General features: G+C 34.9%; 1 protein-coding gene across 6 annotated transcripts in view; it reads right to left on the bottom strand.

Moving 5' to 3' along the window:
• The window catches only part of DENND1B (DENN domain containing 1B), a 171,023-nt gene that overhangs the window by 32,155 nt on the left and 113,863 nt on the right, over nucleotides 1-25,005 (bottom strand). For all 6 annotated transcript variants that reach the window (XR_012652030.1, XR_012652031.1, XM_075038880.1 and 3 more), the window contains 3 exons: nucleotides 17,254-17,379; nucleotides 6,978-7,079; nucleotides 753-843 (listed from right to left, as the gene is read on the bottom strand). Coding sequence is in view for 4 of the 6 variants with exons in the window: in XM_075038880.1 (XP_074894981.1) it covers nucleotides 753-843; nucleotides 6,978-7,079; nucleotides 17,254-17,379 (319 nt within the window). In the remaining 2 variants the exon portion in view is untranslated. The remainder of the gene's footprint in view (nucleotides 1-752; nucleotides 844-6,977; nucleotides 7,080-17,253; nucleotides 17,380-25,005) is intronic.

Genomic DNA, 25,005 nt, shown 5'->3' with positions numbered 1-25,005 from the left:
TTTTCTCCCCCATCCCACTGGGTGGGGGGGAGTGAGTGAGCAGCTGCGTGGTGCTTAGTTGCTGGCTGGGGTTAAACCATGACAGGGTTAACTTTGTACGCTAGCTAATGTGAAAAGCGTTATAACAATTGTCAGTGAACGTAGTTGAGGGAAACAACACAAGGAATAATATTTTTGTTTATGAAGAAGGTAAACTTCCATTGTCCCTTCTCAGATGATATCTAAACGTTGAAATTTTTTCCTGTTTTTTTTAGAGTAACACATTTGCTGGAGAAAGAAAATTTCTCTAAAAATTCAGGAAATCACTCTGATTTCTGCACTGCAGAAATAATTAGATGTGAAAAAAGTTAGAAGTGTTTATGGAAAACATAACTATCTAGAAAAAGTTCAGCAGCACAAATTTCAATTTTTTTTTAAAAATACAGTTTACACATAGTGTATCATATTATATAAACATGCAGTTAAAAATGTAAATAATACAGTGGTATTTCAGCATATACTGAAATCCAAGTATTATTTTACTGGATTAAACAAACATATCTTCATTTGATATACTGATATAATGAGATACATAATAGTATGTGCACCAGCAGTGATTTGTTAAAGGCTAAAACCTTTCCAAGAATGAATGGAAACAATGAAGCAGTATTACAATTAATGACTTGAAAAATTTACAGGACATCATGAGGACATCATCATGTTGAACAGTTCCCAAAGAAGCGTCAATGAGTACACTCAAATTAATTCTGTACCTCCACAAAAGCCTCCTGCCGTGATTTCTTCTTCAAAAACATCAGAGAATCCTCTTCCTGCATTTAATTTTGATAGTCGACCATCAATAAACTGGGGGGTGGGGGGAAAAAGTCACACTTTGTTGTTGCTTTACAGTGTTATAGTTTTAAGCATGCACATTATAACAGAATATGTATGTTCAAGACAACGTACAGCTTAAAGATAATATACTGCTTTTAGATGGATTTTGCAAGAGTAGTTACAACTATGAGCAGCAGAAATGTCAGAGTATTTAATATAGATCAAGTAAATTAGCTATATTATGCAAAATTTACAAATTTTTCTTCAGAAATATTTTAAATGGTGTTCAAGCTTTTCTTGCTTTTCTAATGGCATGAAAACATATTAATTTATTTCCTTACAAATGGTAATTTGGATTTGTAATCATAATCATATAAAGGTCACTAAGACATTCCGTGATGTTCTGTTGTGAAATCATAAGTTTACTTTGTATTATCAACAAAACAACATAAACAAACCTCCCAATCCCTTTCTGGGCATGCATCAACGGGCCCAAAGTAGAACTTGCTGTACACAAGAAGTACCTTTAGAACAACTGGAAATATTTCACCACACCCAGTTCAAAGAAACAATAGGCTACGTCTGCTCAAGGTCCATTAAAAGCGTATGTGTTCTACATGAAAAATGACCCTATAAGGACAGTATGTGAGTCAAAATTGTAGCAGAACCATCCAGTACACAGCAGAGGAAGGCTGTGGCTTGTCTTCAGAAACAGTGGCAGCAGATTTGACTGGCAGCGTGCAAGCTGACTCAAAGGACCTTACATTTAACTGTATGGGAATGTGACACAAAGTGCCAAAACAAAGTGAGGCATAATGCCAAGGCAGACCTCTAAGACCCTGTCCACCGGACTGAGCACAGTTCAGGGTTGACACCAACTGTATTTTTAAGTTCTAACACATCTGTTTGCCCTTTTGTTTTTTTTTAACCACTAACACCTATTTAGATGCATCTACAGATGCATATTGCAACAGCTGTCCTTATGCAGAGGTTACAGCTGCACAAGCATGTGGATTTGCATCTACCTAGAAGTGTATATGCAAAGACTGAAATGATCCAAATATGTCAGAAAAAGTCAAAATAAGATAATTAATGATTAAACCTCTCAGAAGGAATGAATACATTCTTTTCAAGAATTACCGGGCTTCAAAGAAGTACAACGAGCATGTTCTTAAAGGTTTAAAATTCTTTCAAGAAGCAACCCCTCCCTTTTTGTTTTGAAAAGGCTAACTCAAGTCTGAGACATAAAGTGAGAAAGTATTTTTCCAATTATACATGGTTCATCTTCTAGCAAGAATTCTGAGTTATTCACTGGTACTAAACAGTACATAGGAACTAACCAAAATTAATTATTTGGCTATATCTTATTTTACCACAGATTATCCAAACAGTGTCAGTGACAATCTGACGCTTGTCAATGAACAGACTAGTGACATGAAACAAATTACTCTGTCAGAGTACAAAAAATCTGGCAGCAAGAATAAGGCAAGCACAAAGATAACCATTTCTTTCTCTTTCTTGTCTAAATTCCTTCTTATTTTTTCATTTTACTCCAAGTTGGCTTTTTTCCAAATAGGTTGGTTCATGGTCAGACCACTATGGGATCACTGGATTATTTCACAGTAAGAAAAAGAGATAAGAGCATCTTTAGCTACTGCTATGGAAAAAAAACCAAACAACGTCCCCCCCGAATCCCCATCCCCAGCCTTTGAACTGTAAGACATTATCTCTTTTGGGAAAGTTATGAATTCATTCCATACTATAAATTAACATAAGATTTACAGACATACTCATAATTTGGTAAAATTATATTAACAGAAGGCTGATACACTGACTGAATTTTAGTTTTTAGAGGATCACTCCAACTGAGCATTTAATGTAAATACTGACAAACAGAACAGTTTGCAAAAAGATATTAGAGAAATTACTTCAAGGCAGTTGTGTTAGTAGTGATAGTAGTTATTGTTACTTTTGAGTAATTTACTGTTAATGTTTGCACTTAAATTGCTACATGAAAAGAATAGCATGTGGAATTGCACATACACTTTATGGTTTTCTCCTCCCTTTTTCAAACCCATAATCCCTCGAAAAATCTGGGCCTGCTATTTCAAGAAACGCATTTACTTTGGGATACAGAGAGTCTTCGGTTGACTACCACTTTCAGTGAAAAACTAGTAATTCCAGTGCTACTCTTGGATTTTAAGATGACTAAAGACAGAACTAATATAATCCTTAAATAATTTTGAATTCTAAAACCAAAATATAGACCATATCCACTTCAGAAGATCTTGTTGCACGGGTGATAAAGGGTGGGGGGTGGGGGAGGAAAGATGATGTTTGTGTGCTAAACCCGATCATTTATTTAGGCAGGAGTAAAAATGCCAAGTCAATTCACCCATTACTACAAACAGAAAGTTGATAGAAGCAAAGAAAACAACATAAATGTGATTTCCACACAGTAACAGCTCAATAGCTTGCAAGAACAGAGCTCAACACATAAAGTTTGTAAATGAAAGTTGACATTTCTAATAATTTTCGAAGACTTATGATTCTTCAAGTCCTAATCCTGCATTCACTATTTATTTTTCTAGTTAGCACTTTCCACCATTTGAGGAACAAATCCCAATAAATGTTGCAGATTACATTGCTTATACAATTACATTATTTAACAAGATAGTCTAGCATTATGTTTCATGCTAGTTCTAAGAATGAATTAATATTTTCCCTGGACACTCATCGGAACTATTTGACATGTAAGATGCAACTATTAGTTGTTTATGTTTGCAGCTCCAAATAAAGATTAACTAGTGTAACATGGAAGGTAGCTAAAGGGGAGCCTTTCTAAGGCTCAAAAAAGCTAACAAATAGATAGCATACATAATAGTACAAATATCAAAGATGTGGGAAAAAAACAGTGAGAAAAGTAACATAAGTATATAGTCTCAGAGAACAAACATTTAATCTGAAGAAAAACTGTCATATACAGAATATTTAATCAGGAAATAGGAATATTTACTATATAAATAATAATTATTTTCTTTTTGAGAAAAATATTTTTATATGATTAAATATCCTAATAGTTTAAGAATAACAATAACCAGTTTTTTTAAAATTAAATCTATTCAGGGCAGAGGACAGCTTTAGAAAACTAAAGCCAGCAAATTGAACTTCACATGTCCCTATAGTTGTGATCCATATCAGGGTATTTATCATAAATTACTTCTACGAATTCCTGGAAAATGTATGTTTTGCATAAACAGTTTGGTATATCCTGTTTTAGAGCAATATAAACAGTCCTGTCAACTTCCAAAAATGTGAAGTCATCAACCTGATGTAAAAGACATCTCCATAATTTGTAAATCCAAGAGAATGGTTTGAGGCTAAAAGATAATCTAGGCATAGTCCCTGCCAAAAATACTCTGTCTCAATTTTCAGTAAAGACTATGATGCTGAATCAGGGAACAAAAATACAAGTGTTAATGAAAATGGGATACAGAAATGGACATTATAATACCTGAGGAATAAAACTTGTGTCAAAAACCCCCTAGATTCACCTCTGTTACACGATTCTAAGGAAACCAGCACATATATTTGGAAGTAAAAAAAATTTTACAAGTCTATGAAGGTAAAGGAAACACAATTGAAGTGAAAAATAACAGTACCATTTCTTAAAAAACAAAGGTTGTGATAAGTGCTGGTCTGTTAGTTTGCCCTTAACAATTTGATGAAGCTGACAAATAGATTTGCGGGGGAAAAATGGTAAAGGAGAAAATGGAAAGATATAACATGAGTTATCAAAACACTGGTTCTCACAGATTCTTTGACAATTAATTTTCTAGATAAAGGAAAAGCAATTTATCTGTATGACAGAAAAGCCTCTTGCATGTGCTTCAAAATGCTAGTTTAGATGAAATAAAAGCAGAGTACTTGAACTGTACACCTGTACTTTAGGTTGGATGAGGACTCACCCAAAAAGGAGCTAACCACTTGTAATGGCAGGAAAAGTGTCAGGCTAGAAGTGTCACCGATCATGGTGTTTCAGAGTAAGTGTCAGGACTGATCCTATTTACAGGTTAGTTAATGATTTTGGTACAAAAGATTAGCACGTGCTAATACATTTGGTGGTATCATTAATAGAAAGCACATCAAAATGCAATTCAAAGTAAAAACAGATGATGTTGAAGATGAAAATAATCTGAATGGGAGTAACACATAGAATTAATTCCACAATTTATTCTGACAGTGATTTCCTGGTACTTTGGTGAAAAGATACTACAACTTCCACAATTAAGAGAGTGGTTAAATTAGAGGAATTAACATGTTTTAATGTAGGTGAGAGGGGGAGAAGATTAAAAACCTACAAAGAAAAAAGGACAGAGGAAGGATGTTATAAAACGGCACAAATAAAGCTTACTTGTCAGTTATGGCAAAAAGTGTGCATTTAAAGTACCTATTTTTGGCTTGGTCTAGGTTTAAGGCTGCTTCTAAGAACTATTTTCTGCTTAAAAGATTTTCCAGAACAGCATAAAATACAGTTTAGTGTTTTTGAACACAAGCAACTTTGAAAACAGCTCATTTGCCAGTGGGAAAAACTGGAGAAGATGCAGCTGGGCTGAGGATTAGCTGAAGAAGTAGGAGTAACTTTTGCAACAGAAACTAGAGGAATGAAAAAAAACCTACTAATACTATTAAACCACATACATCATCAAAATTGTTACTATTTCCTAATCCTCTAAAATATATTATTTCCTTCAGTTGAAATAAAATTAAAACAAGCTATAAACAAACTGTAAACTGATTCTGTTTAATTGAACACATATTAAAATGTAATGGGTAAGTATAGAGCCACACTGACAAGCCCATTAATTTCAGTGGAGTTAAACCTGTTTCTTACAGCTGAAGATCTTGCTTTAGTAGTAGTAGCGTGACAACAATTTAGAAACATTGCTTGTAGGCAGCTTTCCATTAAGAAAGTTTCATGCTAGCTTATCACACTGAGATATGCAAAATGTAAACAGTTTACTCTGTTACTTCTCTCCATTTGAATCATAAGTGCTGGATGCTTCAAAAGGTTTCAGATTTCTTCTTTATTATTGTACATTTTTATTTACATTTTGTTACTGTATAAAATAAAACACAGTAAAATCAAAGGAGGCCAATTCTATGATCACTATTTCCTTAACTTTTATACAATAGGAAAAACTTATTTTCACAGGACTTGTACAAACTATCATCCTTGCATAAATCTTTTCTTTAGACACTAGCCTCTGATTAACACCAAATGTTTTTTGAAAATTAGAAGATTCTACATATAATGGATTTCCCTTATCTACCATGGTAGTATATCTTCAAAGAGTCCACTAGATTATTTAAACATGAACTCCCATGCCTCAATCATTCCAGATATTTGCAGGCAAATACATACCTTTATGAGACTTCTGATTTCATTCACATTTTCCTAAAAATCTAGTAATAAGTTTCTTAGCACCCTTTTGATGCAATGTGGTCACATGATGAAAAGGGAGAAAAGAGTTACAGAATAAAATCAAAGAAAAAATTCGAAGACTAATAAAACTATTACTGAGCTGTGCCAGACATTCAACAATTTGGCCTCTATTAGTTCAAAATCTGCATTAACAGATTAGCTAGAACATTCTTCAGGCCACCCCTATGGCTTGGGTTTGCAACATTCTCTGTGTGCATACTTCAAAAAGCCTAGTAATGAAAACTGCAATTACAGTATGAATCCAGTTTTTAATAAAACGCCACTGAAGTCCAATTTAAGCAAGCACTATGCTGTTTAGGTTCTTTGGTCATGAGCCAAGAGAGCTGAAAATGGAGTTCAACTATCAAGCTGGGAGATCCATGATTTTTATTGTTTAGATGAGCTGCTGACTGGCTCTGAAGAGATGCTGCACTGGCTCTGCACCCTGGGGCTATTTTTTTGTTGAGTTCCGTCCCCGTCCCCCAGCTCCCCTATAGTTAAAAAACTATACCTGAAGATTTAAAAATACAACAAAACTGGGATGACTGACTGTACACAAAGTACTTGTACTTATATTTTATACCAGAGTTTCATAAGCTGACGGAAAGGAAAATATATTTAAATATGGGTAAGTTTTAAGAGAAAAATCATTAAACTTGGGTCATCTACCCTCTCATACCTGTTTAAACAGTTGAAGATTAACTGCAGTTTCCAGGAACTGCTTAGTAGTACTGGAACGATGCTTCACAAAACTATTCTCACAGAATGTTATAGGCTCTCCCTAAAAAATTTAAACAGAAAAAATCAGATGGTAACTATAGTATACAAATATGCTGTTTTATTTAAAATTCTCCATTACAAAATTATTTATTAAGAGTCAATACATACAAATATTCCCTTTCAAGCAATTTTGATAAACATGCATCCAATTAAACAGATGTAGACAACAACAAAAAAAGCCCAAAATCTTCATACAATATTTAAATAGTTCTCAATACATGTTGCAATTGAACCTTTGGGTTTTATTAAGTCAGTCTACAAAATACACATTGCAAGGAAAAAGTAAAGTGGTTTACATTTGGTTCATGTTACCTTCATAGCACTCTTCATTAAAAATTTTTGAGTGGTTCAAATTTTGAGGAAAAGCAGGTCCACTGCTTCAAATAAATTTAACATGCATTATTGCTCAGGATTATTCTGATTCCCTGGCACACTAAACCAGCAATACTAGTAAACTAAAACTCTAGTTCAGTCCAAAAATATCTATCTGTACCAAATTATTTTTATAATTATTCTACCAAAACATGAGAAGATTGATAAATATACTGCTGATACAACAGGAAATTATTGAAATATATATCTATTTTCTTTTTACACAAAACAAAAGCTACAAACTTTTTGGAACATTGTTACGGAGCAAGTTTGAACAGATGAGATTAACATTTAATACAACAAAATGTATTTCCCCAACATGGAAAAAGCGCATAGCCTATAGCTACCAAAAACCCTGCACCACAACACTCTGATGATGAAAGAAGATAAACAAAAATTCATTGAAAATGAAATGTATGTTGAAAAAATTATTACTGAAAACAACACTCATAAAAAATAAAAGATGCTAGTAAGAGTATTTATAAACTATCAAGTTGACTCCTATGTTATTGCCTAATTTCATTTAAAATTTGCTATCTTCAGTGTGCACAGACCACTGGACATTTCTGATGAGTATTCTCTCCAATTCTGTTATTCTTGTCAATACTTTGTGATAAATACTTGAAAAGGTTCAGCATAACTGGATATATAATAGGTAGATTACAAAGTTTGTGTAGTGATCAAGGCACATGAACTGCTTTCATCATAAAGCCAAAAGGCCTCTCACCCAAGTTTACAAAACCAAAATAATTACCAGGTTAGAAACAATTACCAAAGGTCTTAAAGACAGAAAATTTGGAATCCAACAAAATGCCACACCTAAATGTACCATAGAATATTTTACTACCCAAAAGCTACATATACAGTGCAGTGCCATAACAGAATAAAAGACACCTCAGCCATTCAAAAGAAAAAAGATCAAAAGACAGCTGCTATACAGAGACAATAGCTCCAACTGTTAGCCACTTTAAAGACAAATTTATTCATGCCCATGACCACCACAGCTTTCTGCTCCTAACCCTGTTTAACTTTAATCACACATGCTATTTCACACATTTTCCTATCATTCTGGCTAACTGTGCAGCTATGTGTTTCCAGAATACCATAAAGTGTTTTCCACATGTGACCTAGGTGAGTTCGATGGAGTAGCTCTAAATCATTTTCAACTGCTCTTTACACCTTGCACTTCATTTTTAAATGGTTCCAGTATGATCCAAGGAAATGTTGCAATAAAAACACCATGACGTCATTTTAAAATCCTATTCTTATGATACCAAAAGCTCTCCTCCTTTTAAGCCTCTCTTTTAAGAGGTCCAATCCTACTCAGCAAAGTACTTAAGTTCATGTTTAACTTAGTTTTAAGTTTTACATCCGTACTTCTTTCTGGAACCTCTGATTTTAGAAAAGAAATCTCACTGGACAGCTAGAAGCTATACATTTACCTAATGTATTCCTTCCCCTTTCACAGGTTAGCTGGAATGCTGTGATATGCAAACCCATCTCAGTACAATATGTAGCACTGTGCCAATCAAGTTCCAGGGGAAGCACCCAAGTTACTCCACCTACTACTTATCCCAGGACAACTGCTGAACACTGTACACATGCAGGACATGCTGGATCTGCCAAATAGCTTGAAATGTTTGTGGTACTTTAAATAGCACTGCCTTCCTGACCCACTTTGCATTAGCTATTCTTGAGCTCTTAAAGACTCTTGTCTTAAGAGGATGACCCCAGGCTACTTAGCAAATTCAAAGTGCATCAAAACAAATGGAATAGTCTCCAGTGAGACATGGTGGTACAAGACGTAGTGTTCCTGAGGGCAGACTCTCTTCTCAGTTCTGTCATTCTTCCAGAAAATTTCAAGGCAGCAAATTATAACAACTCCTTATTTATAAATATAGTTGTTGTTACACAAAGAAATGATTTCTGGAAATACAGAGGTTTTGCAGGGGTGCAGAACTGACTAGATGATGGCTCATGACACACTATGAAACATTAAATTTAGGACCAAAGACAGAAAACAGTATTTTCAAAACACACTATTTGGAAAAATAAAAACTAAGCTATGCCTCCACTGCCACTTTCCCAATCGTCTTGGTGTCCTGGTTTCAGCTGGGATAGAGTTAACTGTCTTCCTAGTAGCTGGTACAGTGCTATGTTTTGAGTTCAGTATGTGAAGAATGTTGATAACACTGATGGTTTCAGTTGTTGCTCAGTAGTGCTTAGACTATAGTCAAGGATTTTTCAGCTTCTCATGCCCAGCCAGCGAGAAAGCTGGAGGGGCACAAGAAGCTGGCACAGGACACAGCCAGGGCAGCTGACCCAAACTGGCCAACGGGGTATTCCATACCATGGGACATCACATCTAGTATAGGAACTGGGGGGGGGGGGGGGAAGGTGGGGGGGGGGGGCGGGCATGGGAATCACTGCTCAGGGACTAGCTGGGTGTCAGTTGGCGGGTGGTGAGCAATTGGACTGCGCATCATTTGTACATTCCAATCCTTTTATTATTGCTGTTGTCATTTTATTAGTGTTATCATTATCATTAGTAGTTTCTTCTTTTCTGTTCTATTAAACCGTTCTTATCTCAACCCACGGGTTTTGCTTCTTTTCCCGATTTTCTCCCCCATCCCACTGGGTGGGGGGGAGTGAGTGAGCAGCTGCATGGTGCTTAGTTGCTGGCTGGGGTTAAACCACGACACTTGGGAAAGATGAAAGAGAAAAAGGAGAGGTTATCTTCCAGCAGAAGAGAAAACAGGCATGCTTGCTCTCCCTTTCACATCAGCCTGGGAAGAGAGAGCAGTCAGATAGTTTTACTTAATGGTACTTCTCCCTGAGCCATGTAGCAGAACGCCAGGAAAGGGTAGTTCAACACACATTTTTAGTGCATGCCTGTAAATTTTACCAAATACTTTCCTTTAATCCCTGGATGCTTCAGATACTTAGTAAGCACTCATGCATTGGTGCATCTGTTCCCTTATCAGTACAGTTCAGAGACAGAATAACCAAAGCTATTCCTTAGCTGCAAATTTATTTAGATCTATAAAGAGTTCACATCCAAAAGTCATCTATGTTATTTGAACCTACTGACAGCAAGGTTGCTTTAAATATTTGAGTAGGTTTATAGCTCCTACCTGTTGTGCACATGAAAACGAGAAAATCTGTTGAAACCTGTAGAAACTCCACACTGAAGTTCTCTCAGAATATCTGCTCTAGCTTTACTGAAATTGCATTAAATAATATAATTAACTCCTAGCTCTTTTATTTGTTCAAGGCTCTGAACAAAATTGTTTTCCAAATAAAACTTTTTAAAATCTTCAATATTATTACTATAAACACAAAGCCCTCTGAAGTGCTATTTAAAAAATAAATTCTTGAATCAATATAAAGAAAAATAGCTCTAGAAGTTTTTGTACATAAAGCTTATAAAATTCTCGTTTCTGCAGATACAACCATGTACCTTTAGAAACTGAGTTTTGGAGGAATGTTCCACTGATAATTTAACTCCTACACCATCAAGTGGCCCCTGTTGTATTGATCTACAATGTACTTCCAAAACAAGTTCGATCAAATCCCAGTGGGGACACTATACTGAAAAGTAGACAGCTAATACTCAGACCAAACAATCTATGTCCAAACAAGATACCTGTCCTTTTAACAACAGTTGCTATAGAATTTTCTTCCCCTTTCATAGCTTGCCACACACAGCAGGAATTTCTTACTCTACACTACATTCACATTTTAAGCAAGCTATTTATACAGACCCCAATAGAACGTGAAAACAGTGAGCTAAAACAGTGTGATCATTTTAAAAGGAAAGATAATCTAGATTAGAAGGTATGTTTGTGCTTTCTAAACCTGTTGATACTTAACTTGAACAAGAAGTACAAAATTCAGATATTTCAGAAAACATTCATATCGCTTTAGTGTGAGATGACTTGTACCAACTATTTGTACTACTGCTATAATTAATACCATTTCATATAGTAGTACTTGCTTATTACATGAAGAGTATAAGGTAAGTAGGTATGGCCATAGCTTCTTCAGTTTTGCATAATTTATTTAAAAAAAGATTAAACTGTATTTTTGTTTGATATTAAAATTCCTCTGTTTAAAATCAAGGAAGTACAAAGCTGAAATTGCATCTACTGTCATGACATTCAGAGATGAAGGCCAGGGGATAACTGAGTATGACCTATGATTCTACTCAGGAAGGTGCCATTTAAAATTACAAACAAATTTCTGCAAAATTTGCAAATTTCTTGCAATATACCCCCCCCCCCCCCCCCAAAAAAAAAAAGATTCAGATGTGCTGGTATTTCTTAGAGTCGCAATTAAACCCTACAACAACTCCTATTAATACAGTATCTATATTCAATAAAGGACTACTACACTCCTTAAGACAAATTAAACAATATGGTTTTCACCATGTAAAATATAATTCTTATGGAAGTCACAATAAATAGTCGTAACAGATATTACACAGGGTGGTTCTGGATTTAAACACAAACTATGTTCTGGCATTTCATTACTCTTTCTCTGTTTCTGTACTCTGCTGTACTTTTTATGCCCAGCTCTTGGGGGAAAGGTAAACAAGTCACTGCCCATTTCAAGAAATACCTGTCCTCAAAAGGTTTCATTTTGAAACTCAATTATAAGCAATCATTACTTATGCATTCTCAAGAAATTCAGGTGCATTTTGAAACTTAAAATATCTTTTTTTTCCTACTATAACATTTAATTACATTAGTTTGATTTATTGCATATTGAATACAATACCTGCATCTGCTGGAGAGCCGATGTCACTACTTAAAATAGTGTCAATACTGGCCCAAAGCACTCCAGTTAGCATTCAATTAAAGTGAGGTCTGACAGGTTGTGCTATCTTCAAGCTGGAAGTTATCTCAGCACCCCTGGTGTGCTGATGAGACCATGAACTCCTACTGCTGAGCATTCCAGAGCAAGCCATTAGCCTTTGCTCTTCATTTCTTAATTCCTGATGAGTGATGTTACAACTATCATAACTTAAAACAAAGCTATCCTGGGTTTATTTCTTTTGGTTGAACATCAAGAGCTTTGAGGACTTTTTCCCCAAAAGAGGTGATTTTTTTCAACAACTTCATCTTTTGTTAGCTAATTCTTGAAGAAAAGCCCATTTTTCAAAGATAGAAAATAAGTTACTGTTGCTTATATTCCACAATCTTTTAACAGATCTGTCATAAAGTAAGAGGATTTGTTTATTTGGAATACATTTGAAATGTAGTTGTCTTGCCATGATTTATTACCTTTTCTTAAAAATAAAAAATAAAAATATCACACCTGTATTTCCTCCTGATGTTTGCTGCTTAGGAGCAAACAACTTTTCTGATTTGTTTATTTTCCTGATTATGTTAAAATTAATCTCTATCATGGTGAATACTTTTATACTCATTATTTTTTCACTCATTCCTCATTCTCTTATCTACCTCTCCCTCTCTAGACATAGATTGGGAATATTGCCTGTTTAAGAAGTCTTTACATCATATAGTGTTTTATTAAATGACCATACTGTATATTATTAACAGAAAAAATTTACTAGTCTTTGCTTTCATCTGCAAGGTTTGCACAAGTACATGTGTAAGGCCCTTTTTCGCTAGCCATCACAGAGTTTTTAAAATGTTTGACTGGCGTGGGTCTTGTTTGATATAAGGAAGGATGCCTAAAAATTACCCATGTGTAATGGGTAAGAATGTGTAAAGTAAAATAGCTAGAAAGAACACAACATTGCCGATACATTGATTGAAAAAATGACACAAACTGCACAACTGTAATCCTTGTACCTAAGTTCCACCTGTGCATGCAAGTCTGGAACATGGAGCATGCAGTATTATTCCATGATAAATTCCCAAATGCTGGACTTGCTAAAGAAAACAGGAGCAACAGAAGGTTCAAGGCTAAGTTGTGACCACCCAAAGTAAACATAATTTGGATTTGTATATGCATTTACATGATGTAAGAAGCACTTCCCTAACAACAGTCTGATCATTGCAATGCCTCAGCAGGGTTAGACTCTTGTGATCAAAATTGGTTGTGATCACTGATGCTGTAGATCGTGCAATGGCTCACACTGCAGCTGCTAGATGGGTGAGTACAACCATGCACTGACCACTTGCCTTTCTATATTTCAGGGCTCCTCATAGCAAAACAGCTTGAATGACCTCATTGCCACTGCTGAAGACACACACACCCCCCGCCCCCCGCCAAAGTACATGAACATTCCACTGTCAGAGCATCTCACCCAACGTCTCAAAATGGATTTCAGTCCTCTAAATGAACAAGACCATACACAAAAACATTATAATTCACCATTCCACTGATGATATTTTGTTCTGGATTATTTTTCAGTATTTATTGAATGACAGTGAAGCAATTTTTTCAGTCATCTCCACCTACCATGCATGAACCCGATTCCTTCTGGATTAAACTGAAGCAGAAAATGAGTTCCAGTTAGTCATGGGTATTCAGTATTGAACACCAGACTAAAATAAGAACCACAATAAAGCTAGAAATGCACACTGTGTGGATATCAGGTCCTTAGCACCAACTGTACTGTTTTGCTCTACAGATCTATTCCTATCATTCAATATTTGCTGATGTAAAGTGTAGCATATTACAAAAATACTTCTGGCAGTTACATCAATTTGACTGATTTCTTTAATTCAGTATTGTGATTAAATCAGAAGAAACAACTATTTCCATTTTCTTGGAAACTTTCACTGGATTAAGTTTTCTATTATTTATTACACAAAAAAATATGATCACCTTTATCTATTACATGTCATATTTCCTCTCTGTATTAGAGTAGTCAAATTTTCCATATGGTCTTTCAGAGTCCCATGAACTCCTTTCAAGACCCCTGAAGCTTCCCATTTTCCTTTTAATCAGTCATTTATTTTTTTTTTAAATAATTGCTAGACGTTTGTTCAAGACATATTGCTATACCGAGGAGAATCTGTCCTATGCTGAAAACAAACAGTTGCACAGAATGAGTGTTCAGTGTGATGAACAGCTCATGGAGTGAAGAAAAGTGTTGGATGAGTACAGACACTATTAAAGCTGTTCTTTACTCAAAGTGAATATTAATGATAGTTGTCTCATGTTTCAAGTTAAAATCATACAGAACACACTGTTGCAAGGAAAATATTTTTCAACTTACAAGCAACCAATAACTACCCAAATACATTATTTTATTTTTCATCAGGATGCTTGAAATCCTAAAAATAGTACCCCAAAACTGGTCAGTTCTTGATTCTGAAAATATGACAGACTTATTTATAGCAAAAGTATTTCAAATCTCTACAGAAAATTTCTCATTTAAGTATACTCCCTACAAATTTTCTACATGAATACTACTGGAGCTCCTGAAAGAATGTAAATAAAGTCCATAGCTGTGGTTTAGATTCCTTTATTAGATCCAGCACCACAGATTCCAAAACAAAGGGTACTATTTCCTTTGCAATAACAGCTGACAAGTTTTGACACTCCTGACAAATGGTGGTAATAGTCAAATGTGATTTGGTTTTTTGAACTTCCCAATTCACAATGCGTTAAACTGAGTTCAAAAGGCACATGTAAAATATGCTGAACAATCATGGGACAGCTCCTCTTAGATTCTACTAATCCAGAGCAAATTCAGAGCAAATTCAGCTTCTAATAAATTTTTCTATCACAACAAAAATTCTGTAAAATACTAGATAAGTTAAAACTATGTGAACACAGCTCAAAACAACAGTTACTTTTTTTTTTTTTTCCCCCCTCTAAATATGCTTTGTCTTTGGACAAGTTGATGCCAATCCAAGATATGCTGGTATTTGCCAGCAGACATCTGCCTGTTAAGATATTCTGAAATAACATATCTTTTAAAAAAAAAAAAAAATCAAGCCACAATGGTTTCAGAAATATCTCCTCTTATATGCAATCAGTGGAGCCAAAAAAAAAAAAAAAAAATCCCCCAAAACAACCCCGCAAAAGAAAATAACGCAGAAAGAAAGACTGCAAAGGTCACTGACAAATATTTGCCAGTTGAAATGATGCAAGGAGCACTACTTACAATACAGTGCAAATGTAGATCTCTCAGATATGCCAACAAATAAACTCAAATAAAATGGAAATCAGTTAAAAGGAGAGCTCATTTCAACAGAGATGCTAACCAGAATGCTAAAGAACTTGCACATTCAGTTCAACAAACTTACCAAAAAAAAATAAAGGACTGACTGGAGCCTATTTCTGGTCAGAACAGAGGCAAGGACATCAACCAGACTGACATCATTCTGTTTGCATATACTGAATGTAGATTAAGACACTTTTTGACTTAATGGCTCTTCCTGCAACCTGCCATGAGCTGACATGGACCAGTGTCCTCACCTTTAGACTAAGGGACAAATTAGATAACCCCTCCTGAAGCAATGTCAGATAATGCCACTATGGAATAAACAACAACTATCTGTTTTGTTGAAATTAGTTGTTTTAATGAAATTAGTACTGTGTTGAACTCTAGCAATTTTGGAAACAGGTACTGTCATTTCAATATAGTACACAAACTAGCTTTCCGCATCATAAGAAAACTATAATGACTGCTAAACACAAATACTTGAACTAAATACTTAAACATTACTTCATTTCTTCATGGGTTACTTTTCATCTCAGTAACAATGGCCATCAGTGACACAGACAGCTAGTGTGTAAAACGCTCACGGCAAAAAAGACTACCCATAAGAGAACCACTTGGGTAGAAGGAAGACCGTGCCACACCATATTTTAATGTTTCCTCCAGGAAAAGGCCTCATCTGGAATTAATAACTATCCTATCCATTTCCGTCAAGGAATACCACATAGTTCCTTACTCAGCAACAGAACACACAGCCTTCCTCACCCCCAAATAAACATCCACCCATGTACCCCACACACCCACCAGTTTTACAAACTTGATGCCTCAAGTGTCAAGTGATTTTCTCCTATCAAATCTCAATATTTATCTGAATCCATCAGACCACCAAACATCATATCCTCGGAATCTGATTTAGCCAATGTCATCTCAATGCATTTTATCAAATGGAACTGCTATCAGTAGTTTGCAAATACCATAGTAAAAGAATCTGGACTGACAGATGAAATGAATCTCTAAGTCGTTTCCGATAAATGATTTTATCTCTAATAGGCCCAATATGTGCCACCCTCATAAACCAGAAAGGATGAAAGCCCATAACACATAATCTATTGAGTACCAGCAAAACATGAGAAATACAAATTCTGAAGTTCTGATGGGATGAAATGGGTTTTCATTTCTCCAACTTATCAGTGGAATCAAGATAAGTGCATAACAGAAGAGATACATGTTTGACTCACATCTGGCATCTGCTAGGAAATAACAAGCTTCTGGCCTCAAACACAGCAAAGTCTCTAGACCGGCACAGTGAAAAATGATGGAGTCTGAAAGCCTCTTCAGTTCTTCACCACATTAAATCAGGTGAGTTGTGTGTAAGTAGTTTCATTAATACAATCTGATTTTATACTAAATAAATTATAAGAGTGATACAAATAAGAAAATAGCCAACTTTGGATGAGTATTTATTTTTCAGTACAACTCACTGTCAGGAGGTCATAGTGTCTTCTAAATTGCCAATGTATCCTTAGCATAGAGTAAGATTTAAAACATTCTCTTTGAAATGTTTCAGACTGGGGTAAAAAAATTCATATTTTCCTTACGAAGAATGAGACCATGCTCTTATAAATTAAGGAAAAAAGTTGTAAAGAAGAAGCCTTACTGGTTTGTATCTTAGTGCATCTCTGTAGGATCCAAACAGTGCTGCCTGTGCCCGAAGAAAGGCCTTGGCTACTCCATCACCCGTAGCTGTAGACTGCTTTTTCAGTTTATTTTTCAAGGCCGAGACCTGCATGGCAGAGCGGAACAGTTAAATTAACACCTCAGAAATTGGTACAGCGAGGTATGAACCCAATCAGCAGGCAAACCATGGTGTCTACAGGTCAGCCAAAAATTCATCCTCCTCCTTGATAGCTTATCTTTTTAACTGCAAAGAGCACCTGCTGGTCTGTTAATTGAAATGAAAGCAGGGGATGATGGTAGAGTGCTAATGCAAATTGGTTTATGCTCTCTTTTTTTCCCAAGGCCTCTTGACATAAATAAGCTTAATTATTTTACAGTAAGATGCATGTGAGCCCCTTTTCTGCAGATTTTTTTTTCCTCAATCATGACATGTACCTACTTGTTTTGAATGAAGACAGTTGGATATTTTTTATTTATGATATGAAGGCTTATTTTTAAGGACTCTTAATGGTCACTTACTATTCAGTTTGATTGGTTTGGTCTTTTGGTTTTTTTTAAGTCAAATTACTATCTTACATCATTTCTCATGCACCATGGGAGTAGCTGCTACCACTGTCAAATAGCTGAAAAAAGTTTGTGTAAATTCAGTGCTACATTGCCTTTAGAATTGTCCACAAAGATAAAACACATGAAAGGGAAAAAAATAAGAACAACATTGAGGAGACAACTGTAGTTTAAAAAAAAAAGACCATTTTTATTTTAGTGCTTGACTTTTTTTTAAGGAGGTCTGTCTTTTTTTTACTTGGCAAATGGCAGTCACTGATTATATAGAATTAGAAAAAAAAACCCCAGAAATTTTAATTTAGATGACCCTTACTTGGAGATACGTTGGAGAAAAAAAATCATATAATTCTGGAATTATTACAGTATTCTTTAAAGAGATGTGGAATTACACCCAGTTATAGTCTATACTCTCCTAATTTTCATCATGAGGGACATCTGGAGAAGTAAGTCAACTTCAATTATGCTGAATACATGTTTCTACATCCCTTTGTGTTGCAATATATCCAATAAAGCAATATTTAAGTCACTAAATACTATACAACATAACACTCAGAGTTACTCTTTAAACAGAACATTATAAACACAATCACCAAAACAGCTTTCATTCTTTTAGAAGTATATGCAAGAATGAGTATCTTTCTGTTTCTTTATGCAAGCAGTCCTGACTGCTCTTGTAGATCATGATTGTAATTGAAGTGTCAACCTAATTAACAACTAAACTTTGAATAATGCTAATGAGTACTGAACATGGCATCAGAGAAAAGACCAGCTCTACAGGTGATAAACCTTCACAGTAGTGACATTTTCCAGTGTAAAGTCACAGTTACTGTGATCTGATCAAAGAGAGAGACCCCCATTGGGTCCAATTATAACTATAGTTTTGAAAAAAATTATTGAGTTATGATGTTCATAATCTATGCAGAAAGGCCTTTACAGTATAGGTCTTTTCCCCACAGCTGTGATCTTTTCAATTTATATCCAAGCTCCATAGATCTAGATAAAAGTTTAGAGCCTGATTCGTTTAGCCCATGGAAAGCATACACCAAGGCTCATTTATGTTTTTTCCTTATACCCAAACAGAAAAAAAAAAGTACAAGTCTGAGTACAAAAAACAGTTAAGCAGTTCAAGATTGAAAAAAAATAAATGTGTGTCTTAGATTGGGTTTTTTTTTTGTTCTGTACTGTATGATTATTTTAGAGTTATTAAAAATAAGGTTTATTTAATTCTGGGGAAAATAAACGTATATATCCTTTGTATAAGGGCAATCTGCCCATCAACATTAGCTCAGTTTCACTAAAACAAAAGCAGTAACATGAGGTCAAAAAAAGAATTGTCAACCTTAAAACGTTGTCTGTGTCATGACGGACAAAGCAACTTCTAAATACAAGGGAATGAAAAGGGAGAAAAATCTTTACATTCTTTTAGATGTACGTTGTTCTAAATTATACCTTGTGAGTTTGGGGAAATTATGGCAGACGATAAGACAGGCTAAGAGAAGAAAGAGGGTAAAGGTGATGTAGAGCAGAAGAATTATAGGACAAAGTGGGGGATGTGAAGGAAAAAGGTATTTTCTGATTTCCTCAGTTCTCACAGGCATTATGTACCCTAACATAAATCAATAAACAGGATGCTTTAGGCAAAAACATGTTAAAAAACAATAGAAAGTAACAAATCTCCTGCTTCGCTGCAGTGTTGGTACATTGTTAGTTCAACAATATTAAGACCATCCCAATGGGCTGGCAGTTTGGAGGCAGGTTCTCCAGCACAGAATTGTGTTAAGTCAGATGCACATTTTTGTGCTGCCATTCTGGAGGGAGTTCGAGCCTAAGAAAGGCTATGCTGCAGTTCAAAAAAAGTTCCTCCAACTTCTGTTTCTCTCAGGAGGCAATGCTAAAAGGCAGGAAGAACTCTATTAGATTATTCTGCAGAAGTACTGGGAGCACAGTGCTCTTAAGGAAAAGCCTGCAGAGATAATGTGGGCCACAGCCCTGATTTCCCAATCTTCACAGCTGGAATCCTGGCTGAAGCACACTTGAAGCACCCTTGAGACCTGCCTAGGTTTCCCACAAGCTGAGGTCAGCAAACATGCACGCAGAGGGACAGTGCTTTCTCAGGGTTATCCCACCACCGAGTGATAGATGGCAAACCCAAGTAGAGCATTTGGGTAGGTTGCTGGCAAATTCTCCCAGTTCCACAGTTCAATCAAACATAGAGTGATAAAGTAGTTATTACAGTCAATACAGTAGGTACAGATAAGAGACTCGGTGCTTTGAACTACTTAGAAGGACTTGGTGCACAGCAGGATTGTGAGTGCTTAAATCCATGAACCTAAAAACAAGGAAGCGTGAGACCCCTTTGAGTGACAATATTAAAAGGTCTTAAAATTTCAAAGAAAATACACACCAAGCCAAAAAAATACCAAGCAGCATCTTTACCAAAATCTCTTCCTCATACATGCTTTAATCCCTCTGCCTATCTAGGATTAAGATTCTCCCCTTCTTTGCATGCCTTAAACAGAAATAGCCTTTTACAAAGTTTAAAAATAAAGAACTGCAAACAAACCAACCACAGGGGTTAGAATGCTGTTAAAATTTATTTCTGGAAGACACCAGTGATCCGTTTCAGAAATGGTATTATTAATTTACTCCAGAAGCAAACTGTTTTTATCTTCCCGTAGCAACGGCTTCTCATAGGAAGGTGACTTCATTGGACTGCTAACACTACCAATGAAGAGCAATGAGAGCTTCAGGAAGATTTATATCAATAGAATAGTTTTTCAGAGATTTAGAAAGTCATGAGATTGATGTGTGATTTTGCTTTCATATGTAATTAAGTGTATCTAAAATGTAGAGACATATTGTGTTGGTCATTAAAACAAAAAGTGTCATTTTTAAAAACAGTCACCCTATGTCCTTTCTAAGATTCCTAAAATATAACTAATCTGATCAGAAACAAAGCAAGATTAATATCTTTTCAATATCCATGTGAGTAGAAGAATAGAACTGCATATAAAGTTAAAGAGTAAATGAATAAAATCATGTAACTATTAATCAAAGCCTTTGCTCCTGCAAAAACTTAAGCACACATATAAATTTAAGCACATAGAGAAGTATTCCAAACATTTGTTGCCTGAGAAATGCAGAACCATGCACTGGGGTTCCCAATGACTACCAGATCTCTGAAAAAAAAGATAGACAGGTATTTCTCTGGTATCAGTGGCAGTTGTTATGCTTTAATCTATTTTTTGATGTTCCCTATCAGATCATGGCACTATAAAAGTCAGCCCACTCTTAACAGCTAGAAAGTGAGAGAAAATGGCAGAGAAGGGAAACAAAACAAACACAACAAAATGGTATCTGATATTATTTAAATCAATATTGTTAATGAAAGGGCTTCTACTTATTTGATATTATCTACACACATAGGATTTTGGCATCTAAGATAGCCCTCCAGCATTTAATCACAAATACTCCTTTAGATGAGAACAAATTGCAAATGTTTTTAAAACTAGTTGTACTTTTCAATCTCACATTCTAGCTTCTAAAACTATATCGAGGTTCTACAGAATCTCAACTCTAAGAATTTATTCAAAATAAATAGTTGCCTCGTAACACTGCAAACACCGCTGACTGCTCTGAGTTTCTAAAATATATTAGTAATATTTTTGGCTATTTTCTGGTGGGAAAAATAATTTGCAGTCCCAGTAATTGTTTTATAAAGTAACTTTAATTTTCTATGTGAATTACAGCCTACTTCTCAAATGCTACTTTTAGAACAGTAATGTTCATGAACCCAATTTACGGTGTTAAAATCCTGTGACTTCAGAAATCTTAAAACTAAAACTCTTAGAAACCCATTTAGATTCTGTATTGCATCATAGTGTGTAGGCACCACACACTACAAAGGCTACGCATCTTTCAACAGCTCTGTAGATTTTACAGTTAACAATATTTAACAACCTCAGAAGATGCTAAAAGCCTATAAAGCCTATTGTTTTCTGAAGATCATATTTATAAACGTTCTGCTTAGTCTATGGAGAAGTCAGTAAGACTTGGTTGCTAAAGTGATGCCCTCAATTTGCCAAGCCTTTTTTGAAAGTGTTCAAATTTGAGCAAAGGAGTAGTCCTTTTGTCAGTTAACTGCAAGCAGGTACTGCAGGATCAGGCCCTAAGTTTATTAATTTGTGTCTGTTGACTCCACTAATTTATATACATCACAAATGTTCTTTTTCTAATGTCTTACATTATTAAAGAGGTGGTATAAGTATTATTGTATTAGGAAACTGACTCCCACAGAAGTAACTACTTATTTTCTTTTTTTTTTAATTAAAAAATAATAGACAAATTCACAGTGAAATGATGAAATTTAAAAACAAGTGTTCTTGTCAGAAGAGAGGAAAAAGAGGGTTTCCCCCCCCTCTAAGAAAACAAAGAATTCCTGAAAGTCTTGCACTGATTTATTTTTCCAATTTTAAATACGTTAGGAGTGGCGGAACTGCTACTGGCATGGTAGTATTTCTAACAGTCAATAAATCTAAAATATTATGTGTGAATATTGGAATGAAGCCATTAAGAAGATTACAGCATGCAACGCAGCAGAGGGTCCACATGAAAAAAGGACTGGTAATTCAGGACAACTGTGACCACTGACCTTTGCACAGTCAAGACCACTGGTCAGTCTGACAGAATAATAGAGTTCACATGCATAGAAAGTCATCTAGCCTGTAACTATAATTTAAATGCTTAAGTGAATGATTTAAAAATGCCTTTAAACCTCAGTTAATTTATTATACAGTTTATTAGACAATGCCATATAATAATGTTTTTTCAATCTTAAATTTATCATGAAAAAATTCACAATCAGAGCATTTTAATAGACTTATTACTTATAAATGGGTAAACTATTAAATACCTATGCTGTGAGGACATCATCAGGCTTATTGATCAAGAAAATAATTAATTTCCTTCAGACACAAGAAACAGTTTTAGAAAACTCTTTGAAAGTACTGCATTTCTTTTGTTAGGCTGTTAACCAACCCGGAATCATTTTTTGAAAGGGATAGTAAGATTAGAGTTTCTTTTATATTTTCAGTTCTTCATTCTATTTTAACACCCTTCAGAGGTACTCATTTCATTTTTTCATCAGAATTTTTACTACCTTTACATGTATGCTTATGAGGTTTATTTATATAGGTTAAAATGCTTCACATATCTAAGTATCTTTGATATTTGTTTTAATGTTTTAATTCTAACTTAGGATTTTGACTCTACACTACTATGTCCTATACTTTCTAACCAAGATGTTAGCAGTTGCACTGCCCCTCATGAATGCTAAAGAAGGACAAGCATTTCGTCATTTTATGAGCCAAACACGGACACTGTCTGTGCCTTTTGTTTCCAGGTTTTCCAACTATAATTGTGTATGTTTTCCATTAAATTGTTTTAATTAATGTCCTTTACAGACTGAAGTAGAGGAAGAGATGGGCATATTAAAATTAAAAGCTTCATTATAAAATCCTCAAATTCTGCAAGTATATTTTGCATAAAACACAGTTGTTCTGCTTTGTTCTATATTAGATACAGAATGAAATATTTTAAGTCTGCTGTATAGTCTGTACACGAGGATAACCTTCATTAACATTAATAATAGTAACATGCATATATCCTGGGGGAGAATTTACTTCTAAAAGTATGAAGATCTGTTTCCTTATTTTCTTCATGCTAGCCTACTAATTTAGAAATCATTTTGATATGCATCTGTAAAATACATGAGAAATCCTTCTCATTGCACAAATACCCATTTTTACTGTTCAAAGGACCTCCAGCTACAACTCCAGTATCTTATGGAAAATTATGCCTAATTCTCAATTCTACATCTAGGTATTATTTGACAAGAGGTATGTACCTCCACGACACTATAACCTCAATCTTACTCACTGAATACAAGTTCAGTTAAAATTACTGACACACCAGAAAATGACTCATTTTTTACTTAACTTGTTATACTCTTGAATGATAGAGTACACTCAAAATTATTATATATACGTGTGTGTGTGTGTATACTTTTTCATACACTAAAGTAAAACCACAAAACATCAGAATACTTTTTATACAGTCTTTTACATTTCTGAACTATAGTTGATACTGAGTCAAAAGAAAGACTGACCAGATGATCTGTAAAAAGTCTAGATTTTAACATCATTAAAATCAAAGGGAACTGACATTAATATAATCATCATGAGTTTGATTTCTATTGTACCAAATATAGACAAATTACCAACAAAAAGAAAAGCTACTACAGCGCCTTACTTTAAGTCAGTTTGTTTTTATGATTTACAATTTCAGAAAATGTAACTCTTTGATTTCACATTTTGATATAAAATTCTTTGTCTTGACAACCATTTGTGATAGCTTGAGCATCTATAACTAAATAATCAAAACAGTGGTTTCACAATGATATTTTTTTTGCTCTATTCCCCAATAGAGCTCTATTGGGAAAAACAAGGTAAGTGAATTTTGTGACTATTTAAGATGATATACAGAGTATGTTCCCCTATAGGCAATAAGGAAAAAAAAAAAAGAGGGGGACACACTCTGCAAGATCAAAGTCCAGAAAGAACTGGCACTTAATTTATCATCCTTTACAGACAAAAGACAGTTTTTGTCATTTCAAAAGGATCAGATGTCTTTTATGACAAACTGGGTTTGCAGTTTAATTTACAAATAGAATTCTAAGTAAGCAGTCTTTGCTCTGCCAAAGCAAATGACAAACAGTATAGGTTTTCATTCACGCAGCCCTCAGCAGGATAGAAGAGATTAAAATAAAACTGAAATAATTTAGAGAAAACAAATAAATGTTTCAGAAAGTTGAAGAAGATCAAAGCCTGAATTTTCTGACCCCAACTGTACAAGCATTTCTTATTATATTGACCAGTGCCATCAGATCATTAATTAAAAGGAAAGCACTGGCAGGTGGCAGGGAAGCAGAAGCCGATAATTGGCCCCCTTCTTCTTTTTGCCTTCAAAAACTCTCTCATTCTTTTGCAAGACATGCCACTAGGCAGACAGAAATGCCTACTTTGTAATATAATGATTAAGACGAGATGAAGAGACTCTTGTGTTTAAAGGAGCTACGCCTAATGAATGCAGCTAGCTTTATAATTATGAT

The sequence above is a fragment of the Buteo buteo genome, chromosome 10 (assembly GCF_964188355.1).
Source record: "Buteo buteo chromosome 10, bButBut1.hap1.1, whole genome shotgun sequence".
Taxonomy (NCBI): Eukaryota; Metazoa; Chordata; class Aves; order Accipitriformes; family Accipitridae; genus Buteo; species Buteo buteo.
The sequence above is the reverse complement of the archived record's forward strand: the minus strand, read 5'-3'. Positions and strand labels throughout refer to the sequence as shown.